Source organism: Myotis lucifugus, unplaced genomic scaffold (genome assembly GCF_000147115.1).
Source record: "Myotis lucifugus unplaced genomic scaffold, Myoluc2.0 scaffold_14, whole genome shotgun sequence".
In the NCBI taxonomy this organism is placed as follows: Eukaryota; Metazoa; Chordata; class Mammalia; order Chiroptera; family Vespertilionidae; genus Myotis; species Myotis lucifugus.
The window spans coordinates 9,480,762-9,502,431 of record NW_005871062.1 but is presented as its reverse complement, the minus strand read 5'-3'; the positions used below and the strand labels follow the sequence as shown (position 1 = coordinate 9,502,431).

General features: G+C 45.3%; 2 protein-coding genes across 3 annotated transcripts in view; one reads left to right on the top strand and one right to left on the bottom strand.

Annotated features, from left to right (window-relative positions):
* Positions 1 to 10,357, top strand: part of SENP2 (SUMO1/sentrin/SMT3 specific peptidase 2) — a 35,936-nt gene extending 25,579 nt beyond the window's left edge. The window contains 4 exon segments of the mRNA XM_023750503.1: positions 249 to 328; positions 2,020 to 2,104; positions 3,910 to 4,005; positions 7,273 to 10,357. Coding sequence (XP_023606271.1) covers positions 249 to 328; positions 2,020 to 2,104; positions 3,910 to 4,005; positions 7,273 to 7,335 — 324 coding nt within the window. The 3' untranslated portion in view covers positions 7,336 to 10,357.
* A 5,460-nt stretch (positions 10,358 to 15,817) lies between these two features.
* IGF2BP2 (insulin like growth factor 2 mRNA binding protein 2) overlaps positions 15,818 to 21,670 on the bottom strand; it is a 149,997-nt gene continuing 144,144 nt past the window's right edge. For both annotated transcript variants that reach the window (XM_014452262.2, XM_023750589.1), the window contains exons 14-17: positions 21,410 to 21,484; positions 21,118 to 21,249; positions 18,972 to 19,085; positions 15,818 to 17,616 (exon numbers count right to left, since the gene is read on the bottom strand). In XM_014452262.2, coding sequence (XP_014307748.1) covers positions 17,524 to 17,616; positions 18,972 to 19,085; positions 21,118 to 21,249; positions 21,410 to 21,484 — 414 coding nt within the window. In that variant the 3' untranslated portion in view covers positions 15,818 to 17,523. The remainder of the gene's footprint in view (positions 17,617 to 18,971; positions 19,086 to 21,117; positions 21,250 to 21,409; positions 21,485 to 21,670) is intronic.

The following is a 21,670-nucleotide window of genomic DNA, read 5'->3' as shown; positions in this document are numbered from 1 at the left end:
AGAAATCTCATTACTCTGAGAGGACCACTGGTGTTTTGGGGATTGAGTTTCTAAGCCTTTCTGTAGGAATAGAAGAGTCAAGTTTTATAGAAATGAAGCTCATCTGTGATGTTTATTAAAAATGTGTCTTAGAGATCCATTCATGTTGGTACATGTATTGACTTTTTTAAAAGATGCTTTTCTTTTTTAGAAATAAGATTCTCACTCCTGTTATGATTGTTTCTGTATGTTGCATTTTTCCATTATAGGTGATAGACCTAAGAAAAAGGTGTCTTAAATATCTGGATTCTATGGGACAGAAGGGCAACAGGATCTGTGAAATTCTCCTGTAAGTAAAGGCTAAAAAACTTCCCTGTTATCTCATTATGCCCTTGGTAGGTGATCTGTCTTCAGTTTAATCCTGTAGTCTAATGTATAGTCAAGGCTATCTTCCCAGTTGTTCAGGACTTAACTTGAACCTACTCTTTTGTTTAAAAATAACCTAATATCTGATCTTAACTGAGAAGTCTTGTTTAGTAGCATCATTGAAAGCAAGTTTGTCTTTTGTTATAATGTAAAATATATCTTATTAGAATCCTGGGATTTGAATGAGATTTATTTGGGATTGATAACATTATTCTGAATGATGACCAGGAGGTCACAGTTTGATTCTGTCAGGGCACATGCCTGGGTTTCAGGCTCAATTCCCAGTGGGGGGCATGCAGGAGGCAGCTGGTCAATGATTCTCATCATTGATGTTTCTCTCTTGCTCTCCCTTCCTCTCTGAAATCAATAAAAACGTATTTTTTAATGTAGTATGTGGTCCATGTTCTGATTTTGTTTCCTTATCCAGGAAACCAATCAGGGTTCATGCATGTATTTTATGTCTTTAGTCGCCTTTAATTTAGAATAGTCTTCCTGCCTTTTTTTTGTTTTTCATTGGAATTGGCTTTGTATCTTTTTTTAAAAGTCCAAGCCAATTGTTTTGTTTTATATCTGTCCTTAAGTGAGAAAAAAGGTTATAAAATGAAGTTCATTTTTTAATAGAATAAAATATATGTTATTGTTTTTGATTTGAGAGAGAGAGAGAGAGAGGAGAAAGAGAGAAAGAAACATAGGTGTTGGGAGAGAGAGGAAGAGAGAGAAACATTCGTGTAAGAGAGAAACATCGATGGGTAGCTTCCCAGATGCGCCCCAACCGGGGATCAAACCTGAAACCTTTTTGGTGTTTAGGACAAATGTTCCAACCAACTGAGCAACCAGACTGGGACTAAAATGTATGTTTGAATTGTGTGTACGGGGTGGAGTAGAGGAATACACAGCAAACTTTTTTTGTTTGTTAACCCTCACATGAGGATGTTTTCCATTGCTTTTCAGAGAGAAGTATAAGGTAGGGCGGGGGGAGAGAGAGAGAGACACATTGATGAGACATCCGACTGGTTTCCTCCTGCACGGTGGGGAGCAAACTCAGGTACATGCCCTTGACCAGGAATTGAACCAGAAACCCTTTGGTGTGCAGGCCGATGCTCTAATCATTTAGCAACACTAGCCAGGACGTGCACGATTTTTTAAAAAAGTTTTTTATTGCTTTTAAAGAGAGAGGAAGGGAGAGGGAAAGAGAGAAACATCTATGAGAGAGAAACATCAACATTGATTGGATACCTTCTGCACACCCCGCACTGGGGAATGAGTCCACAACCTGGACTTGTACCTTAACCAGGAATCGAAACCCATGACCTCTTCATGCATGGGTGGATGCTCAACCACTGAGCTACACCAGCCAGCTACAGCAAACTATTAATAATAATTCTGAAGTGGTTATTATGGGTCTTTTTCATTTTACATTTATATGTTTTAACTTTTAGAAAATAAGCATGTACAATTTTTGTAAGCAGAAAAGAATCCCAAAATTAAAATTTAAGACCAAAAGCTAATGGAGATGGGATTGAGAATGGCATATCTGTTAAACATCACAAAGTCCTTTGTAATTATAATGTTGTCTTTAAGGGGTTTGTCAATACATTGTTTCTTGTTTTTTAGTCAGTATTTGCAGGATGAAAGTAAGACCAAAAGAAATGTTGATCTGAATCTTTTAGAGTGGACGCACTACAGCATGAAGCCACATGTAAGTGCTGAGCATCTGTATTTCACGTACTTCGTTGCACTTACTGTCAGAGGCATATTACTTCTGCTTGACCTCCTCCCTCCCTCCCTCACACTCACCCTTAGGCATGCATTCTCCTGAAGTGTGTGTACATCTTATGAATGATCTACTTCTTAATCTTTTTAACCAAGATGTTTGCTTCTTAGCTTTTATCTTCTTGCTTAACTTATGAATGTTATCTACATGCTCATATGTCTCAAAAAATTGAAGAAAAAGCAGAAAAGAAAAACCTCAATAAATTCAGGTCAGCTACTTGTCTTGGTAGGCCCTAATGAAAATGTGAAGTTCTTGTTCAAAACTTACCTTGACATTTTATATATTTAGTTCTATGCTGTTTGTGAATGTGTTTGGGTCTTGCCAGGTTTGAATCTCATTCAGGGTTGAAAAAAGTGTACATCTTTGAGTCCTAATGGCTTCTTTTTAAAGTGAGGTACATTAATTCAGTTTTAGCCCTAGCCTGTGTCTACCTGGCCAAAAGCATTTTCGTTTCTAAGTTGAATAATTAGAAAGGTAAGCTTTAAATTTTCCTGAGGAGAGCACAGATACAAGAAGTCTGTTAGGATGAAAACCGTGTACTGGGAAATGTAACAAAGAAAACAAGTTGTCTTTATTTGTATATTGGCAATTATAGTTCTTTCCAGTCTGTAGGAGATGCTGGGCTTGGGAGAAAAGTGAGAAGTACCTACCATCTGTATGGGTGGTGTGCATGTTTAAACAATTTTTCCACAATAATCATCTGTATTTCTTTGACTAAAAATTGAGCTGTTTTCATCTAGTATGTTTTCCAGCAGTGGAATCAGACTCTCTTATGCTCTTATTACCTTGTGCTCATTATAACAGAGCCAAAGTGTATGAGGGGCTGGCCCAGATTAGTGCAACGGGGCTGGGGAATGTGTGAGTTTATTATGTCACTTGGGCTTATGATACCCTTTTGCTTCGGCACAGAACTGAGCAGCAAGGCAAGGTTTCCTAATTAGTTAGAGCCTACAAGAGGTTTTTTTTGTTTGTTTTGTTTTTTAAATTCCGTTATTGATTAAGATATTACATATGTGTCCTTATCCCCACATTACCCCCATCCCCCCCTCTCATGCCCTCACCCCCCTGTTGTCTGTGTCCATTGGTTAGGCCTATATGCTTGCATATAAGTCCTTTGGTTGTTCTCTCCCCCTAACCCCCACCCTCCCCTACTTTCCCTCTGAGGTTTGATGGTCTGATCGATGCTTCTCTGTCTCTGGATCTGTTTTTGTTTATCAGTTTATGTTGTTTCGAGAGGTTTGTTTTTTGTTTTTTGTTTTTAATCCTCCCCTGCTTGCCAGAGCAGTAGTCTTATTCTCCTCTAGGGAGGAGAAGCTTAACTCTGCAATATTGAAGTAGGTTAGTTGTCTTGTAGACATATTCCTGATTGAGCCACACTTAGCCCTTTTCAGAATTTATAAATTTCTGAAATAATTCTGACTAGAATTCCTTTTCTTGGTAATAAACCTTCTTTCAATTTGGTTTCTTATAAAGTTTCTTCATGGAACTCTCACTTTCCTTTTCTATTTCCTTCTGAAAAACATTTTCTATGGGGTCACATACTCCATGTCATGGTTGGGATTTTAATGCCACATAAAGACTAATTGTGTGTGTGTGTGTGTCTATTGTGTATATGTTTAATATTTACCTTTATAGTATTGTTTATCCACAGTAACATTTAGAAAAAGCCAAAGGAGTTTGTATTTAATGAAATTTTACCTCTTCTTCCCTTCCTTTTTTTGTAATTTTAGGAGATTCCTCAACAGTTGAATGGGAGTGATTGTGGAATGTTTACTTGTAAATATGCAGATTATATGTCTAGGGACAAACCTATCACATTTACTCAGGTGAGTGAAGACTCTTCCCCATCCACTTGTTACTAAACAAGATAAACTTAAAGCATGTTAGCAGTGCCTGGCGCACATTAAGATCTTAATAATGGTAGCTGTGCTGCTGTCATTGCTGTAAACTTGGCTGTAGCTCTACTCTTGCTAATATGAGGGTTTGTCACTGCATCTGCTCTCAGGTTTTTCCTAGTCTTCATGATCATTGGGTCAGTATGCTGTCTTTCACCTCCAGTGTTCACCAGTTTCTGAATATGACTGATATTTTTAGCTGAAGGAGGCAGGTCAGAATAGGTAACTGCAAGGGGAAATCAGGCCTTGTAAGCCACAGGTCTAAGCTGTAATTATGAATTCTGCTTTTCCCTTCTATTCTAGTTATTATTGGTTCCCAAAGCTCTGTATTTGAGTGAAAATTAAAATATGTTGGAAACGAGAATTTGTGTTTGTAATAGTGGATTCTCAACCTTTTTACAACTGAAGAAAACCCCCTTTAAAAATATTTTTCTTAACCACACCTCATTTTGATAGATGTTGTCTACCAAACTGTACTTATTGACTAGTAGGACTGATAACCCCATTCCAAGCTTTGGGGCAACATGAAAGAACCAGGGCTCTGATGTGGAATTAATACTGTTCCAGTCTTAAATAAAGGCACTTATTATGAGCTTCAGCACTTTTACTAAGAATAAATGTACAGTTTTTTACTACATGTTTTGAGCTATTTAAAATATACAAATCCAGAAAGAAAGAAAAAAAGAAAAGAAAATACAAATCCATGACTTAAGACTTTTTAGGTCTCTCCAGGTGGGAAATCACTAGTAAAGGGGTATATCCAGCTACTTATCTTTATTATTATTATTTTTAATATATTTTATTGATTTTTTTACAGAGAGGAAGGGGGAGGGATAGAGAGTTAGAAACATCGATCAGCTGCCTCCTGCACACCCCCCACTGGGGATGTGCCTGCAGCCAAGGTACATGCCCTTGACCAGACTCGAACCTGGGACCCTTCAGTCCACAGGCTGACGCTCTATCCACTGAGCCAAACCGGTCAGGGCTATCCAGCTATTTATAATGAGACACCAGGAATACCTCAAGGGCGTAACTTCAGATTTCATTAAAAGAGAACTAGTTGAGTTACAGATTATTTTGGATTTACCTTGTATGTTGCTGCTTTGAAAATTGCCCCATGTAGTGATTATCAGTTAAAGCAAAATAACATTAAGCAAAGAATCTCATTTTTTGATGCTTTTAAATAACAAGTGGTTATTTGTTCTGAGCCTAATGACATGAGATTTGAAGGGGAGAAGTTGCTGTTTGAACAGTATTGGCAATGCACAACATTTGGTAGAGCATAAAGAAATCTGTTGAGTTGTTTTTCTTTACTTAGAGTTCATGTTTTTCTCAGAGAGCAGAATATATTAATTTTAGAATGTTTTGAAAAAAAGATATAAGTAGAAAAAGTTATCTATTGTGCCACTTCTTGGATATTCCCATTTTTGGTACACATTTTTGTTATGAGGTTGTTGGACTTTACTGTATAATTCTGCAAATTTTCCTTAACATGTAAAAATACTAATGATACATCCTAATATATAAAAACCCAGGGTCCGTAACATCCAAAACGACCAAAGGCTCGACCAACAGGAAGTCAGTCACTGCCACCGCTGTGGGCGCCCCGACCCAGCACTGACTGCTGAGGGGGCTGCAGATCAGGCCCAAAGAGAGGCCTGGAGAGAGAAGCAGGATCTAATCCATAGCCTCCGTGGCAGCAGTTGATGAACACTTGCCTCTCTCTTTCTCTCTCTCTCTCTCTCTCTCTCTTTCTCTCTCTCTCTCTCTCTCTCTCTCTCTCTCTCTCTCGCCCGGCCAGCAGCTGCGACTCTCTTTCCCTTGGGCCTCTGCTGGGGCTGCTGATCAGCCCCACCTCTCTGATCAGGCCCATTGATAGGCCTGGAGATACTGACTGGCATAGAAACCGACCAATCAGAACCAAATCTGGGTAAAGTGTGAGGAGCCAATGGCTGCCTAGGAGGCGGAGCTTTTGATGCTGACTGGCATAGAAACCGACCAATCAGAACCTAATCTGGGTGAACTGTGAAGGCAGAACCTAAGGTGGGGGGCTGATGAGGGGTTTTAAGGGCAACAGCTGGTTGGTGTAAGGTGTAAGAAAGCCGTTCAATTTTTTAATGACCGGTTTGGCAGTATAGTGCATACGACTGGTTATCAGTCCAGACATAGGGGTTATGTATTTTTGTCTGCCAAAAGCATCTCCTCCTGATGAAAAAGGCCCGCGCCCCCCCCCCCGCATTTAAGCAATCCTATCCTATATAATGTAGCTTTATTACTAAAAGGGTCATATGTTTATTTTGACCGGGTCGACCCGGGCATCTTCTGGACGTCCGGACTTACTTCTGGACAAAACCCTTGTGGTGGGGGCCAAGGCAGAAGCCCATAAGGGCGATCAGGCCTACAGGGGAGGGCAGTTGGGGCGAGATCAGGCCAGCAGGGGAGGGCAGTTGGGGGCAACCAGGCCGGCAGGGGAGGGCAGTTGGGGGCGAGATCAGGCCGGCAGGGGAGAGCAGTTAGGGGTGATCAAGCAGGCAGAGGCATTTAGGGCCGATCGGGCCAGCAGGGAGAGCAGTTAGGGGCGAGATCAAGCCAGCAGGGGAGGGCAGTTGGGGGCAACCAGACCAGCAGGGGAGGGCAGTTAGGGGTGATCAGGCAGGCAGAGGCAGTTGAGGCGAGATCAGGCCGGCAGGGGAGGGCAGTTAGGGGTGATCAGGAAGGCAGACAGTGAGGTTAAGGGTGATCAGGCATGCGGGCAGAGGGGTTAGGGGCGATCAAGCAGGCAGGCAGAGGCAATTAGGGGCAATCAAGCAGACAGGCAGGTGAGTGGTTAGGAGTCAGTGGTCCCAGATTACAAGAGGGAAGTCCAACCTCCGGTTTAGGCCCATCCAGGGATCAGGCCTAAACCAGCGGTAGGACTTCTCCCAAGGGGTCCCCGACTGGAGAGGGTGCAGGCCGGGATGAGGGAACACACACCTACCCCCCCCCCCCCCTGCACAAATTTAGTGTACCGGGCCACTAGTATAATAATAAACATTATAAACCTCCTTTTTCATGGCTTCATAAGTCTGCACCAGGATGTAAAAAAGTTAAGGCATACCTAATGGACATGGCGTCTTACTTTATTTGCATGATTCACCTAAAAGTTATTGATGCTGTGCAAGTGAGTTAATGTGTATGTTGTTGGTGGATTCTTTGCAGCACCAGATGCCTCTCTTCCGGAAGAAGATGGTGTGGGAAATCCTTCATCAGCAGTTGCTGTGAGAATGCCTGGCCCAGTCCCTTAGCTGCTGGTGGTTCTTTCATGGACAAACGTTTTCATATACCTCATGCATTGTGGGTTTAAAAGTCCCTGCATCGCCTGTTCTCTCACAGGTACTGAGCTGTCAGACATGCATGAAGGCCCTGCACCCTAGTGTCCTGACTTGGTATGCAGAGGGCTGCTTGCAACCTGTTTGTAAGACTGTGCCTGCTCAGAGCCTGGACTATTCAACCCACATAGGAACAAACGCTAATTAATACTTTTTTTAAAAAGATTTTCCCCCCCCTGTGAATGTGGAAAATGCAGGATTTATTCTATGAGCTGTTGTTTTCTGTGTTTGTTCACATGTATTCATTTGCTCACTCATTTGCATACATAATGGGCAGTGGCTGTTTTCTGCTGCTCTTTTACAGTTAACTGAATTGTTTGAACTATTTATTTCTGAAAAGACTGTTAATCAAGCTGCCATTCCCTGCTGAAGATGTAGCGGGAAAGCAGTGGGGGTGGGAGGAAGGAAGTGTTAGTTGACTTCTCTGACATTGGAGCAGTAACTGCCAACTTGAAGCGGGAGGTCTTTTTTTTTTTTTTTTTTTTTTTTTTGAGGTTTGAAAATGCCAGGAGAAGCGCTGGGGTGTAGGGCTCTGATTGCCTTTCAGGGAAGGCAGAGACTCCGGCACCAGCATGGTGTCGGGAAAGTGGGACTGTGGCCAAGGGATTTTGGCTGCCCAGGCATCTTCCGAAGACTGTAATGGTCTAGAGCAGTGGTTCTCAACCTTCTGGCCCTTTAAATACAGTTCCTCATGTTGTGACCCACCCATAAAATTATTTTCGTTGCTACTTCATAACTGTAATGTTGCTACTGTTATGAAACATAATGTAAATATCTGATATGCGGATGGTCTTAGGAGACCCCTGTGAAAGGGTCGTTCGACCGCCAAAGGGGTCACGACCCACAGGTTGAGAACCCCTGGTCTAGAGACTTTTCCTTCTGGAAATGAGGTGACCGCTGCTCTTGAAACTGGATTTGAAGTAACTAAACCCTAAATCTTCATTTTTACCCCAGATCTGGTTGAGGATAAACCTCAGAATTGTAAGGGCTGGCCTGAGCTGTTTATTTCAAAAGGGTCTATTCAGCTTAAAGCTATTTTTCCTCAACGTGTTTTTTTTTTCTATATAGAAAGCTGAAATTAAGTTTTGTATTCATTAGGATTTACATTCCCCCCACCCCCCATTCCACCCTAAGGAAAATTGTGGAAGAAAATTTAGTACTTGGCTCTGAGGTTAGAATAATCTATTTTGCATATGAAAGTTTGTATTTAACTTTTTTGTTCATTAAAAAATTTACAGTGGTTATGCATTTTTAATTTCAGAAAGTTTAGAATTGGTCAAAACATATTTTGCAAGATCTAGTGCCTAGTGTTGCTTTTTCAATGTAATAAAAGGTTGCCTGGCAGAACCTGAAAAGTATATGCTGAAATGATTTCTGACCCTTTCCCTACTAAACTCCCAAACTTTTCCTGGTACACAAAAGCAAGAGGTAAAACCAGAAAATGCGGGCATGTGTTAGCTATGAATGAACATGTCTGCCCCTGGAGGGCCCGGGCTGCTGCTCAGAGGCGCGAGATTGCAGCCAGTTTCCCTGAGACATGTGAACGTCTAGGTGTGGGACCTGGGGCTTGTGATGTGGATTAAACTGCTGCATCTACTTGATGGGCAAACCAGAGGACGTGTGCTTAGGTGGTGATTAAAGAATGAGCCAGCTGTGCCACATCTCCCTCAGACTCAGGCTGCACAGAACCCTTCCTGCAGCTTCGGTTCCTTCCCTGGGGCTGCTGGAGTGGGGCCAGTGAGCACTGGGATCGAGCATCTGGCACAGCCGAAAAAGAGATTGCCTGGGTAGCATTATACTGAAAACCTGGTTCCCACTTAGCGCTAGTAAGTTCTCCTGGGAATGTAGTACCTTGGTGAATGTTTGTTCCATGTGGGGTAAATCCTGTCAGGAATGGCAGTCTGTGTTCTGCCCATATAAGTGAGGCTGGGGGTTAATGTATTTGTATTACATTCTAAGCATCTTACTGAGGGGCTTCATAGAGCAGCTGTTTCCCAGGACATAAGAGCAGAGTTAGAGAATGGCGTTCTACATAACCCAGACTTCCGGAAGTTAATGTGAGATACTCAGGCTTCTCTAGGCACTGACCATGTCTGTCTTGATGCAGAGAAATTTGTTGGTAACAGAATTTTTTTATCTTAACAGTTTATGATAAAAGCAATCAGGTGATAAAAAGTTAATGATTTTATCAACATATATCAATAGTGAAATTACCAATATTAAAGTCATTGAGATGATATATATTTATTAGAGCAGTTTGAGGGTCTGAAAAAAGGTAGAGTGAACCTTTTTTAGTAGGCAATCTCCAAAAAATTGATTAAAGTAGAAAAAATAAACCACTGTTGATAAGCAGATGTCTTTGTCATGTTTGACCTTGTACCAGAGTTGGGATGCAGATGAGGGGAAAGGCTTGGGGCGTGTGGAAGATGTCTGGAGGGCCCCATATTCTACCTCAGTTCCCTAGGCTGCTAGACTTCCTGTCTTTTCCTCCTCCGAACTGTGAAGCACAGCTTGCCCTGCCCAATGGTCATCGTTTGCCTGCATGTTGAGTTGCTTGGTGCTGGGACCAAGGTGTGGGTGTGGGGAGAATGTGTCCTTGGAGATATGTTGAACTTCTGATACAATAAATAAACAAGGTAATTTAAGTAATAACATTAGTACTGTAGTGCAGCTACATTGTTTAAATTGGCTTTTGTGAACTAATTGAGAATCTAAATTCTTTATGGTAGTTTGAGAAAAACTTTAAGGAACCAGTATTTAAACTTTTGGTACTTGTTTTTAAGTTGGAGATCTAGCTTACTATGTTCCTTTGATAATTTTTTAATTTAAATTTACCAAATATATACAAGGAAAGGGTTTGGGTGTTTGAAATAGGTGTTCATTTTATCTATTCCCCAATAAATTAATCTCTTTAATTCGTTGGCTTTCACTTTTTTTTATTGCAACTCAGTAATAAATGTATTTCATATTGTGTGTCATGAGTATATGTGGACACAAGTTTTACAAAAACATGACTTATTCTTACTACCCTCTGAATTTTATCTTGATATTTTAAAAATGTGCATTGTGACCACCAAGTTGATTCCTAAACCCACTAATAGATGGAAATCCACAGTTTGAAAAACACTGCTCTAAATGAACTGGCAGCAAGATGCAAATTATATTTAAAACTATAAAGCTTGAGACTGCAAAGATGTGATAAATATGAGGCTGTTTTGAGATGAATCAACCTGAGAAAACAGGCCAGAAGCTCAGCAGAAATGTGGGGTATAAATAGTCCTTGTTCTTTAGGGTTTCACATTGATATTTCCTAAAATATGTTAAGTAAAAGTCCTAATCTATGTAGGATGCAGATCAAAGCATTCTATGGCTCAATGAATGTGTGCCAAGTGATGCATAGTCAACAGAATGAATTACTGTCTTAATCAACCATTTCTGAAAAGTTGGGACACTTGGCCCTTCCTGTGACACTCGTGGAACCTGTATGGATATACTTTGGAAAGTGTCAGGAGAGGCAACACAGTTCTTGGAAGCAAGTGTTGCTTCCTACCCCAAGCACACATATTGCCTCCTGAAGATCATATGGTGATCCTAAAGTCTGTGGTTCTCACTTATACTTCAATTGTATCTGTATGAGGTGTTCATAGCAGAAAAAAAAATACTGCTCAAAGGTAAAGAATAAGAATTTTGCAAACTCACCATCCAGAGTTAATAACATTGTGTTAACATTTTGGTATAAATCGTGGTCTTTAGCATATACTCCTTCTTATGTGTAATTGTGTGTTGTGTATGCTTGCGCATGTATATATTTTTGTTATTAACAAATATGGACTGATACGATATATGGCTATATAACCCCTCTCCATTTATTTTGACCATATTTTCATGTCAATAAATATTGACATTTTAATAGCAGCATACTTTTGCAGTGTATGGCTATAACGTAAATTATTTAATCCAGTATTGTTGCACACACCACACTGCACAATATTTGGGTTATGCTCTTAGGAGAAATTCTTAGAAATAAAATTTCTGACAAGTTATGTATAGCAATAAAATCAGGGGAAAATCACTCATTGATACTTGGACTTATTCTGGCACAAGAGATTATAGTCATTGACTTACATTTTATAAGATACACAATCATTACCGTAAATGGCTCATCTTTTTTTTTTTTTTAATGTTTTTTATTGATTTCAGACAGAGGAAGGGAGAAGAGGGGAGAGAGAGAAACATCAATGATGAGAATCATTGATCAGCTACTTCCGGGGGATCAAGCCTGCAACCCAGGCATGTGCCTGACCGGGAATTGAACGGTGAACTCCTGGTTCGTGGGTCAGAGCTCAACCACTGAGCCACACCATCTGGGCAAATGTGGCTCATCTTTACTCACCTTTTATTCAGAGGGGACAAGAGGGCCTGGAGTATTTTAAAGCAAAACCCCGACATGTCATTCTAGCTAAATACTTAAGAATGTCTCCCTAACTTTTAAAAAGCCCATGTTATTTTTACCATCTAACAAAATTAATAATTGGTGATATCATCTAATACTCAGTCCATATTCAAATTTCTCTGTTTAAAAAATACTTTATTATAGTCTTCTAACCTGGATATATACAGTGGGCTGAATGGTGGCCTCTGAGAACATAAGTCCATATCAATCCCTGGAATCTGTATTACTTTATTTTTCCGTCACCATTCCCCCCCCCCCATACCCGCTTCTACCCGCCCCCCCATCACCCCGCAATCACCACACTGCTTGAGGAATTTACCCTGGGTTATTGGGTAGGCCCTAAGTGCATTTACATGCCAAATAAGAGAAAAGCAGAGGGAGTTTTGAGACAGAAGAGGAGGCAATAAGATGGGCCTAGGCACTTGATATTTTATACCCATTTTTTGTGGGGGGAAATCTGTTTATGCATCTAAAACAAAATCTGGAGAAAGACACCCAGTGTTATAGTAACGGTGGTCTGGGCAGGCTCTGTTACTTTATAAACGAGTTTGGAGGTTGTTTTGTTTGTTTTTAACGGAAAGAGGAGGCAATGAGACTGGAAGCAGAGACTGGGGTATTCCTTCCACAAGCCAAGAAAGCCTGGAGCCACCCAAGTTGGCAGAGCCTTTGGGGGAACATGGCCCAGCTGACACCTTGATTTTGGACTTGGGGCTCCAGGACCGTAAGAAGATAAATTTGTTGTTTTAATCCATCAAATTTGTGGTGGCCACAGCAATCTCAAGAAACTAATACCGGCTCCAAATAAAATATGTAAATTGCCTTTGGTTGTCCTGATCACTGAAGGTTACTGGAGGCAAATGGGAATGTTCTTGTTTGTCAGCCACATCTGAGATTAGAGGCAGTGCCCCCAGTCACCCATGGGAACAAACCGCCTTGCATCTGGGCATCTTGCTTTCACAAGAGAATACAAGGAGCGTTGAGGTTAAGCTGGAGTATAATTCTGTTCTCTGAGGTTTTCTCTTTATACCAGCTATTCCTGAGAGAGCTATTAACACTCCTGGCTTCTAGAAAGACAGCATCTGGATGTGGCTGATGTGAGCTAGAATAGAAAATTAGCCCATATGCAGGATGTCTTAAATTTTAATTCACCAGCACGCACCTTAAAGGGAATGTTGAGAGGAAAGAAAAAGCAGCAGCAAAAATTGACAGTAGACGGGAATTTGCTAGTCATGTTATTTGACATTAGTGGTAGCAGGACAAAGAAATCTCCATCAGGCTGTAGACAATGAGAGATTTGGATGCATATACAATTCAAGCTAATCTCTCAATACCTACGGTGTGGGCTTTTCATAATTGTTACCATGGGGATGCTTCTCTTGCCTACTTCCTTCCCCAGGGATGTAGGAATGACTATGCCAAGAGCTTGTCATACTCCAGTCCTTATTGCGTATCTGTCTACTCAGTCACTGAGTCACTTCCATCCCAAATGGAAGCCAGGTTATCTATCAGTTTTCCCTGCTTCCCTTAGAAGTCCAGTGTTTTCCCCACCTTTGCCCATCCTGTCAAGATGCCTTCTATCTATGGTTACTCATTTCCTTTGGTTCTTGGTTGAAACCCCCCTAAACCTCTATCGATTCTCCCTTTTCTCAAGTTTGTAAGTTCTCCTCTGCTCTGCCGCCAGCCTGCCATCCTTCCCGTCCAGAACTCCTTGTTGGAGTCGTCATCTCAAGGCAGAGTTGGTGCAGAGTTGGGGCAGCAGGGGAGGTAACTAGGACAGAAGGGGTGTTCAGGCCTCCTTACCATTCCTAGGAGATGTTAGCACATGCAAACCCACTGTGGGTCTCGGGTTTTCAAGGGGGTCAATCCAAAGGATCAGGGAGGGGCTTTTTGAGTCTCGGAGGCTAATGAATTTCAAAACATTTGGTATTGACCTAAGTCTCCATTTAACAACTGCCATTTAATTTTTTTCATAAAATCATGCTCAATTAGGACTTTCTGGGATGTCAGGATGTCTTGTCAAGACAGAAAAAGTCTGGGATTTATAGAAGAAATACAGTTTGCCTGAGTCCACATGTAGGAATGAGGCACACACAGGCGGCTGCTCTTATGTAGGTAAGACGGGGTAGGCCCCGTCCTGTAAAGGGTGGTCTCAGCTCACGCAGCCCTGGGGAAGCTCAGAAGTGCCTGCATCAAGTGCCAAACAACCCAGCACCCGGGCTCTCAGAAAAAGGGCAGAGAGAACACCTTGGCTAGGAACAAGCCTGCTGGCCTCATTCCTGCCGTCTGCCTCTCCGTGTGGCTCCCTCCGTTGCTGCAACCTTGGGACCACTTCTGGGTGCTTTGTCCCATGGCAAGCAGGGCGTCTGTTAGCACCTCCTCACTTGTCTCTCATATGTTCAGACACATATTTTGGAAACGGGCAGCTTAGGAGCTGGAGTTGAACCTCCAATTTTGCCACCTGAATAAAGGCCAAGGAAGGAAATCTGAGCAGCAGAGCCAAGAGGGGTCCTGCGTTATGCCTCCTCTCCTGCTGATTGCTCCGCATCCTCACAGATCCATCACCAAGCCCTCGGGCCTACATTTAAGGCCCTTCCTTTAAGGGTGTGCCGTTTCTCTGGCTGTTCATCTGACATGCACACCTCAACCAGGGGAAAGGTTTTCAGAAATAACCCCGATTGTCAGGAGCCCCGGCTTCTCTCGGGCCAGCAGACTATGTTCCATTTCCTCTTCTGAGGGCAGTGGGCTTGAGGCCTGAGTGGGGAGGGAGATGAAGCCACAGATACTTGGGTTTCTAATGGCCACATGAGGGGATAGCATGTTCCTGCCCATGTCCATGCCAACCACAGCAGTGAGAGGAACCGCTGGCTTCTACACAAAAAACTTTAAAATCAGCATCACAGATACTAAAAATAAAAGGGAAATCAGGAGTGTGGATGGGACATAGGCAAAGAACACATTTTAAGTGAGCTAGGAGCCCTCAGTTTGTTAGAAGGGGGATGTGGCCACTGTGGAACTCATCAGTTCACCTCCGCCTGTCCCTGCTGGGCTTTGAGTGGTCACCCCAAAAAGCTTGACTGACCACCCCTGGCGGTCAAGTACCAACTCTTCATTCCTGAGTTGCTTGGGCTTTCAGCAGCCAGCAATCTCTGGCAGAGCCCACAGCTCTATGAACATGGGCTCAAAAAGGGAACAGGGCCGCTCTCATCCGCCTGTTCAGATCTCCTGGAACACTTCCAGTGTGGTTTCTGGGGAGCAGGGAAGTACCTCTTCCCTTGACTTGTCAGGCCCATTATCCTCCCTCTTCTCCTTCCCTGGCCAGGTGTCAAGTTCATTAAAGACAGGCGGCCGAAACCGGTTTGGCTCAGTGGATAGAGCGTCGGCCTGCAGACTGAAAGGTCCCAGGTTCGATTCCGGTCAAGGGCATGTACCTGGGTTGCGGGCACATCCCCAGTGGGAGATGTGCAGGAGGCAGCTGATCGATGTTTCTCTCACATCGATGTTTCTAACTCTCTATCTCTCTCCCTTCCTCTCTGTAAAAAATCAATAAAATATATTTTTTTAAAAAAAAGACAGGCTGGTCTTACCTCGCTTGATACACAGCCCATCCCTCTGGTTCTGTGGTTCTCAAATTTGAGCACCAATGGGAGTCACCTGGAGGGCCTGCTGAAACGGACTGTGGGGCTCCACCTCCAGAATTTGATTCAAGGTGGACCCCAAGAACCTGCATTTCTAAAAAGTTCCCCGAAGCTAATGCTGCTGCTGGTCTGGTGACTGCACTTAGCTTCTCCCAGCCACCTCCTGGGAGGAGCTGGCCAGTCCTAAAGGTACCTGCCACCCGCTTCCCAAGCCCCTCAGAGCTGGAACTCGGCTGACCCCTTGGGACAGGCGATGCTTCTCGAAATAAGAGACCAAGACACCAGGATCTTGTTAGCTGGATATATTTCTTTTTTTTGTTTGTTTGTTTTTGTTTTTGTCACAGAACACTGTTTGCAGTAGAGGAAACTGGCATTGCAGTCTGATGGTAAAATGGCTTGTTCACAGAAACCAGTACATGTCCATCCTTTAGCGCAAAAGCCCTAATGGCACGTACCCTAGTGAGATTCAGGACATCTCCAACATCTTCTCTGTGTCTCTTGGTCATCTTTCTTTTTTAATAAACGTTTTCAAGGTTTGTCCAAAAGAAGGCCACGTGGGCTCCTGGCTGGCGGAAGGCGACGCACAGCGGGTGGCGCACACTTGGACCGTCACCTTCTCCGGGCTGGCAGCTGATATTGTATTTTTTTTCCAACTCATTTTTATTAAAAAAATAAAAAAATGCTCCTATCAGTTTTACAAAATCTCTAAGGGAAACACAAGAGCAAGGTGCTGAGGTAAAAAACACCTGAGGTAGCTTTTTTTGTGTGTTTTTCTCTTTTAAAAAAAATCTGTAAATTTAACGCCCTGGGCCAACGACCTCATGTAAATTGCTATTTTCTTCCACATTTTTTTTTTTTCAAAAGAAAGAAATCATTTTGCTGAAAATGGATGGCTTATACACCAAAATGTAAAAAAGACAAAATATACTCTTTCTTTGCGGGGGTTTTTCTTTGTTTTGGTTGGTTCGATGGGTTCCTGTTTCCTCTTCCGAAAAGCTAGGACAAGTACCATTGACTCTTGTTCTGTTCAAGTGTCAGTTGAGGCTGGTTTGTGTGTTTGCTTTTGTTCCTTCTGTGTGATGTGATACTCAGAGCACTGCTTTGCCTGGGGGTGCATAGAGAGTGGGACTGAGGCAGGGGGTGTGGGGACTAAAAGGATGGGTGTGGAGAAGGAGGGGAGGGAGGATGGACGGGGAGGGATAAACAGAGACAGACATAGAGCGGTATGCAAAAACCAGTTTAAAACCCGTGAAGCAGAGAGAAATGGGTGTGAGCTCGACAGGGATGAAGACGGTATCCCTTCTGTTGACGTACACAGGTGACCCGGAGCTGCCGCGAGTGTCCTGACCAGATTTCCCTCTGGGTGGATTTGTGTGGGTGGCCTTGAAGCTCCTTATTAAACCATTAGACCTCCCAAAGAATGACTTGATTCTTTAACGTCTAGAAAAGCCTGATTTCTCTTTAAAAAGAAAAAAAATTAATACTTGATTAAGAATTGGAGTTAGTTGAGTTATTTGATATATTATTTCTAAAATATATTAACGCCGCAGGCACCCTGTGTAACCCACAGGCCACATATCTTAACATCTTTCCCCTTCTAATATGTACACACATGTACAGAGACAATTTTCCACAAAAGGAAAGTGAATTTTGCTTTGCTTTGAACACCTTCACCTATGTTAGTTCAACTAAAAGGGATAGCGTGGTGGGAGTTACGGAGAGATCCGAGTGGGCGGTGAAGTGGATGGCTGGGCAGCCTGCAGAGGCCCGGGGAGGCGGGAGGCTGGGCCGTGAGCCGCCGGCCTCCCCCAAACCCTTCTCCTGGCCACCAGGTCCTCAGGGCCTCTGCAGAGCCCTTGTGCCTCCGCAGACTTCTCATTCCTCAGGATGGTCTTTGGTTTGCTCCCGATCTGGCTGGCTGTGTTTGGTCTCGTGATGTCAGGTGTTGGAAGGGCTACATTCATCCGTTGTTTTGCTGGTGCCTGTGGGAGCCTCACTTGCTGCGCTGTGAGGCGACTCCCTGAGGGTATTTCTGCTCCTGCTGCTTCACCTGTTGTACGATTTCCCTGATCTTGCGCTGTGCGGTCTGCAGCGGGAGAGGGGGTGAGCGGAGAAAAGGAACCCAGTTCTCAGGATGAGCGATGGGGGTGGGCTGAGCCTTGGGGAAAGGAGGTGCTAAGCTGGGCAAAGTGTCACCCACCCACTAAAGCCCTTACTACGGGTCCTTCTCTGCCTGGAAGTAAAGTGGCAGAGTCCCCCCCGACCACCACTCAACCTCAAGGCTGCTGGGTCAAGGGTGAGGGGGTAGAACACCAAAAGCTTCCAGCTAATTGCTGGACAAACAGGCCAGGAAGCAGAAACCAGTGACCAGGGGACCTTGCGGAGGTCAGAGAGCACCCCCCTCCCAACTACACACGCGGCTCCCAGTGCTGCCCACCCACTGCAGGAACCTGTGGCTCAGACACTGGGGGCACTGGGGGCGCTGGGGTGGGGCAGCCGAAGTGGCAGTTGCTCTCCAGGGACAGTCAGCTCTCTAGGCAAAGGCACAGCCCTGGCTGGTTTTGCTCAGTGGACAGAGTGTCAGCCTGTGGACTGAAGGGTCCCATGTTCAATTCCGGTCAAAGGCATATGCCTGGGTTATGGGCTCGATCCCCAGTAGGGGTCTTGCAGAAAGCAGCCGTTCAATGATTCCCTCTCATCATTGATGTTTCTCTCTCTCCCTATCTGAAATCAATAAAAATAAATATATATATATTTTAAAAAGGCACAGCCTTGGGAGAGCAGGCTTGGATGTCAGCTTAGCTTCGACTGCCTTCATGGGCTTAAGACAAGGACCGAGATTTCTCGATCCCAAAACCCAACCAACAAAAAGCATCAAAGAGCTGGCCCTTCTGCATAAACGAGAAGCAGCTGTATGGAGGCCCTGTGTCCTGAGGGGGGGGGGTGGTGGTGGTGGTAGTGACTTGGAAAAGTAGAGGTAAGAGAGAGGAGAGTCTGCTGTAATGAGCATTGAATGGTGAGATTTTGGCACCCAGGTTGGTTCTCAGGGTGCAGTCGGGAACCCTAAGGGTGGGCCCTTCTGGGTATGTCTCCCAGCGGAGGAAGGCTGTCGGGCCTGAGCAGGAGGACGAGGGGAGCAAGAGGAGGAGGGGAGCTGAGTCCTCACACTTGAGCATTTCGGGGCTTGAAATGTGCTTGGCTTGACTACTAAGTCCTACCCTCAGCGTCCTGTGGCATGCCGGGGGACAGGGTGGTGAGCAGGTGCGGAACAGCCGCCCTGCCCTGCGGTGATGCCTGAAGGGCCAGGGAGAGGTTCCATCTCGGGACGGGGTTGGGGCGATGGGTATATGCAGGGGCGGTGGCCTCCTGATGGGCCACCACTAGCTTAGTCAGAGTTGAAAAGAGACTGGCAAGAAAGACCAGACCCTCCCAGCACAGTACCTGGCTCGCAAAGAAATGCCCAATAATTCTGACGATCACTTCCTCGTTTTCATCCGGCGTTTGGTCACGAGGCACGATGACTTCTGCGCTGGTTAGGTTCTGCAGTTCATTCACCTGGGAGGGAGAAAGGTGGGCTCAGGGGGCAGCGGGGGAGTGGTGAGCAAGGAGGTGGAGGTGCCCACCTTCCCTTCAGTCTGGCACGCTCCTGGGCCTTCCCCGCCCTGGTCACCTGGGGCCCTGCTGGTTTGGACTCCGGGAGGCTCCAGGACAAGGAAAGGGAGTACAGTCCCTGAGTCCATGGAGCTGCTCCATGGGGCAGAATTTTCATTCTGCAGTTCTCACCAGTGTGGTGCCCACCCACGCTCCCTGGGACCCCAGGATCCCAATAACCCAGGGATGAAATCACTGCTGGACAGCTAAGGACCCTTCATTCTCATTCTTGCCTCTGAGTCTTGCTCATGCTGTTCCTACCCGAGGTGACTGTGTTCTCCCTGCCACTCTGCCAGGCCCACCTCCTTGTGAGGCCTCTAGGCTGTGGGTCCTGCCTTATCTCAGCCCCCTCACCCGCCGCAGTAGCACCACACTCCTGAGGGTTTGCGCCACGGCCTCGGCCCTGTCCGAGCTGAGCACACACACGTAGGATGGACAGTTGACAGTAGGGGAGAGGGGTGCACACAGAATTCAGTGACTGGTTCTAAAATGACCAAATAGGACCCTGAAGGACGCAGGAGTCTACGTCCTTGTGGTCTTATCTCAGTGGTTCTCAACCTTCTGGCCCTTTAAATACAGTTCCTCATGTTGTGACCCAACCATAAAATCATTTTCGTTGCTACTTCATAACTGTAATGTTGCTACTGTTATGAATCGTAATGTAAATATCTGATATGCAGGATGGTCTTAGGCAACCCTGTGAAAGGGTCGTTTGACCACCAAAGGGGTCGCGACCCACAGGTTGAGAACCGCTCTTATCTGCTTCCTTTTGCCCACTGCACGCCAACTTGCATAGTTGGATGTGGGGAGCAACACGCATGCCACACAGCTTCACTCTTTTGCCTAAAGGTAAATCATTCTACCTGTGATTCCTTGAAGAGTTTTTATATAAAGAAAACAGCGCGCGTACACACACACACACACACACACACACTCACACTCACTCAGGCCCACAGCAACCTCCCGAATCCCTGCCACCTAGAACAGTGATGGCGAACCTATGACACGCGTGTCAGAGGTGACATGCGAACTCATTTTTTGGGTTGATTTTTCTTTGTTAAATGGCATTTTAATATATAAAATAAATATCAAAAATATAAGTCTTTGTTTTACTACGGTTGCAAATATCAAAAAATTTCTGTATGTGACACGGCACCAGAGTTAAGTTAGGGTTTTTCGAAAGGCTGACACGCCGAGCTCAAAAGGTTCGCCATCACTGGGCTAGAACGACACTCGGCCAGCCAGCACAGGCCGGGAACATCCCAGAGCCGTGTCCCTTCCTGGCGGGTAGCTTGCGCTCTAGAACACACCTGGGGTTGGTGACCGGCTCATGTCTCAAGGCTGCAGAGTTCATTCTCTGTTGCTTTTCAAATTGCATTTGTGGTATTGCCACCTTCAGGCTAAAACCTTGAATATTTTATTACAAAACAATTTCCTTCTCACCCACCGCCCTGCTGCTAAACTACTCCGGGCTGCAGACGGCCAGGTTTGGGAAATAACCGGAAGACCGAATCTGCAGGAGGGAGAGTCAGGGCCTCTGGGCATCTGTGGGGAGAGTTTAAAGAGTAGAGAGCGTGTACGACACTCAAGGCCGCAGGCCTGGAGCGTGAAATTCAGTGCAGACGGTGGTCTGCAGAAGGGGTGTGCGCGGGTGGGGCTCTCCTCCCTGTCAGTTTCCTGTCCATTTCCTGCTGCGCGTGTGGATATAGAGCGGCAGGAGGCAGCCTCCGGTGCCAGGGGGTGGAGACCCTCCCGGCAGGTCCCGAGGCGGTGCTCCTGGGCACACACACTGGGCTCTAGCAGCACCATGGATCGGGGCCCTCGGCTCCGAGTGACGCCCATTACATTTGGTTCTTGCAGAGCCAACGGGGTCTGAGGGGAGTGAGGCCGGGCGGAGAGGCAGCCCCGAGATGAAGCCAGATCTGGGCACACTCACGGTTTTGCCGCCCTTGCCGATCACCCGGCCAGCAGTGGAAGAGGGCACTCTGATGTGGGCTTCCAGCTTCACCTCCTCTTTGGGGTTAAAGAAGTTTTCTTCTTTCAGTTTCCCAAAGATCCGCCCCTGAGCCTGAGAGAGCGAGACATGTCGGACGGTCGCACAGCTGCCAGTCCCCGGCTTGCACAGTGTGGCTGCGGGAATGGGGAGCCAGCAGCTGCACACCCAGCCCCAGGGAAGCCGTGCACAGGCGTGGGGCGCTGCTCCCGCCACCTCCCAAGACCGCACTGACCTTGAACTGGGCTTCTGGCGGTCCGGTGATGATGACCATCCTTTCGCTGACGTCGGGGCCTTCCGCTGGGGCAATCTGCAGGTCACAAGGACAGGACCATGCTGCGCTCAGCTGCACCCCCAGCCCCTCCTCGTCTCAGTGGACGGCACACACACCAGCAAGAGAGTTCAGGGCTCCCACCTTTGTTTCGTCTTACCCCTGCCTCCACGCTGGGACACAGGAAGTCACTGGGTGTTTGGCTGCCCAGGGAGAGTTGGCAGC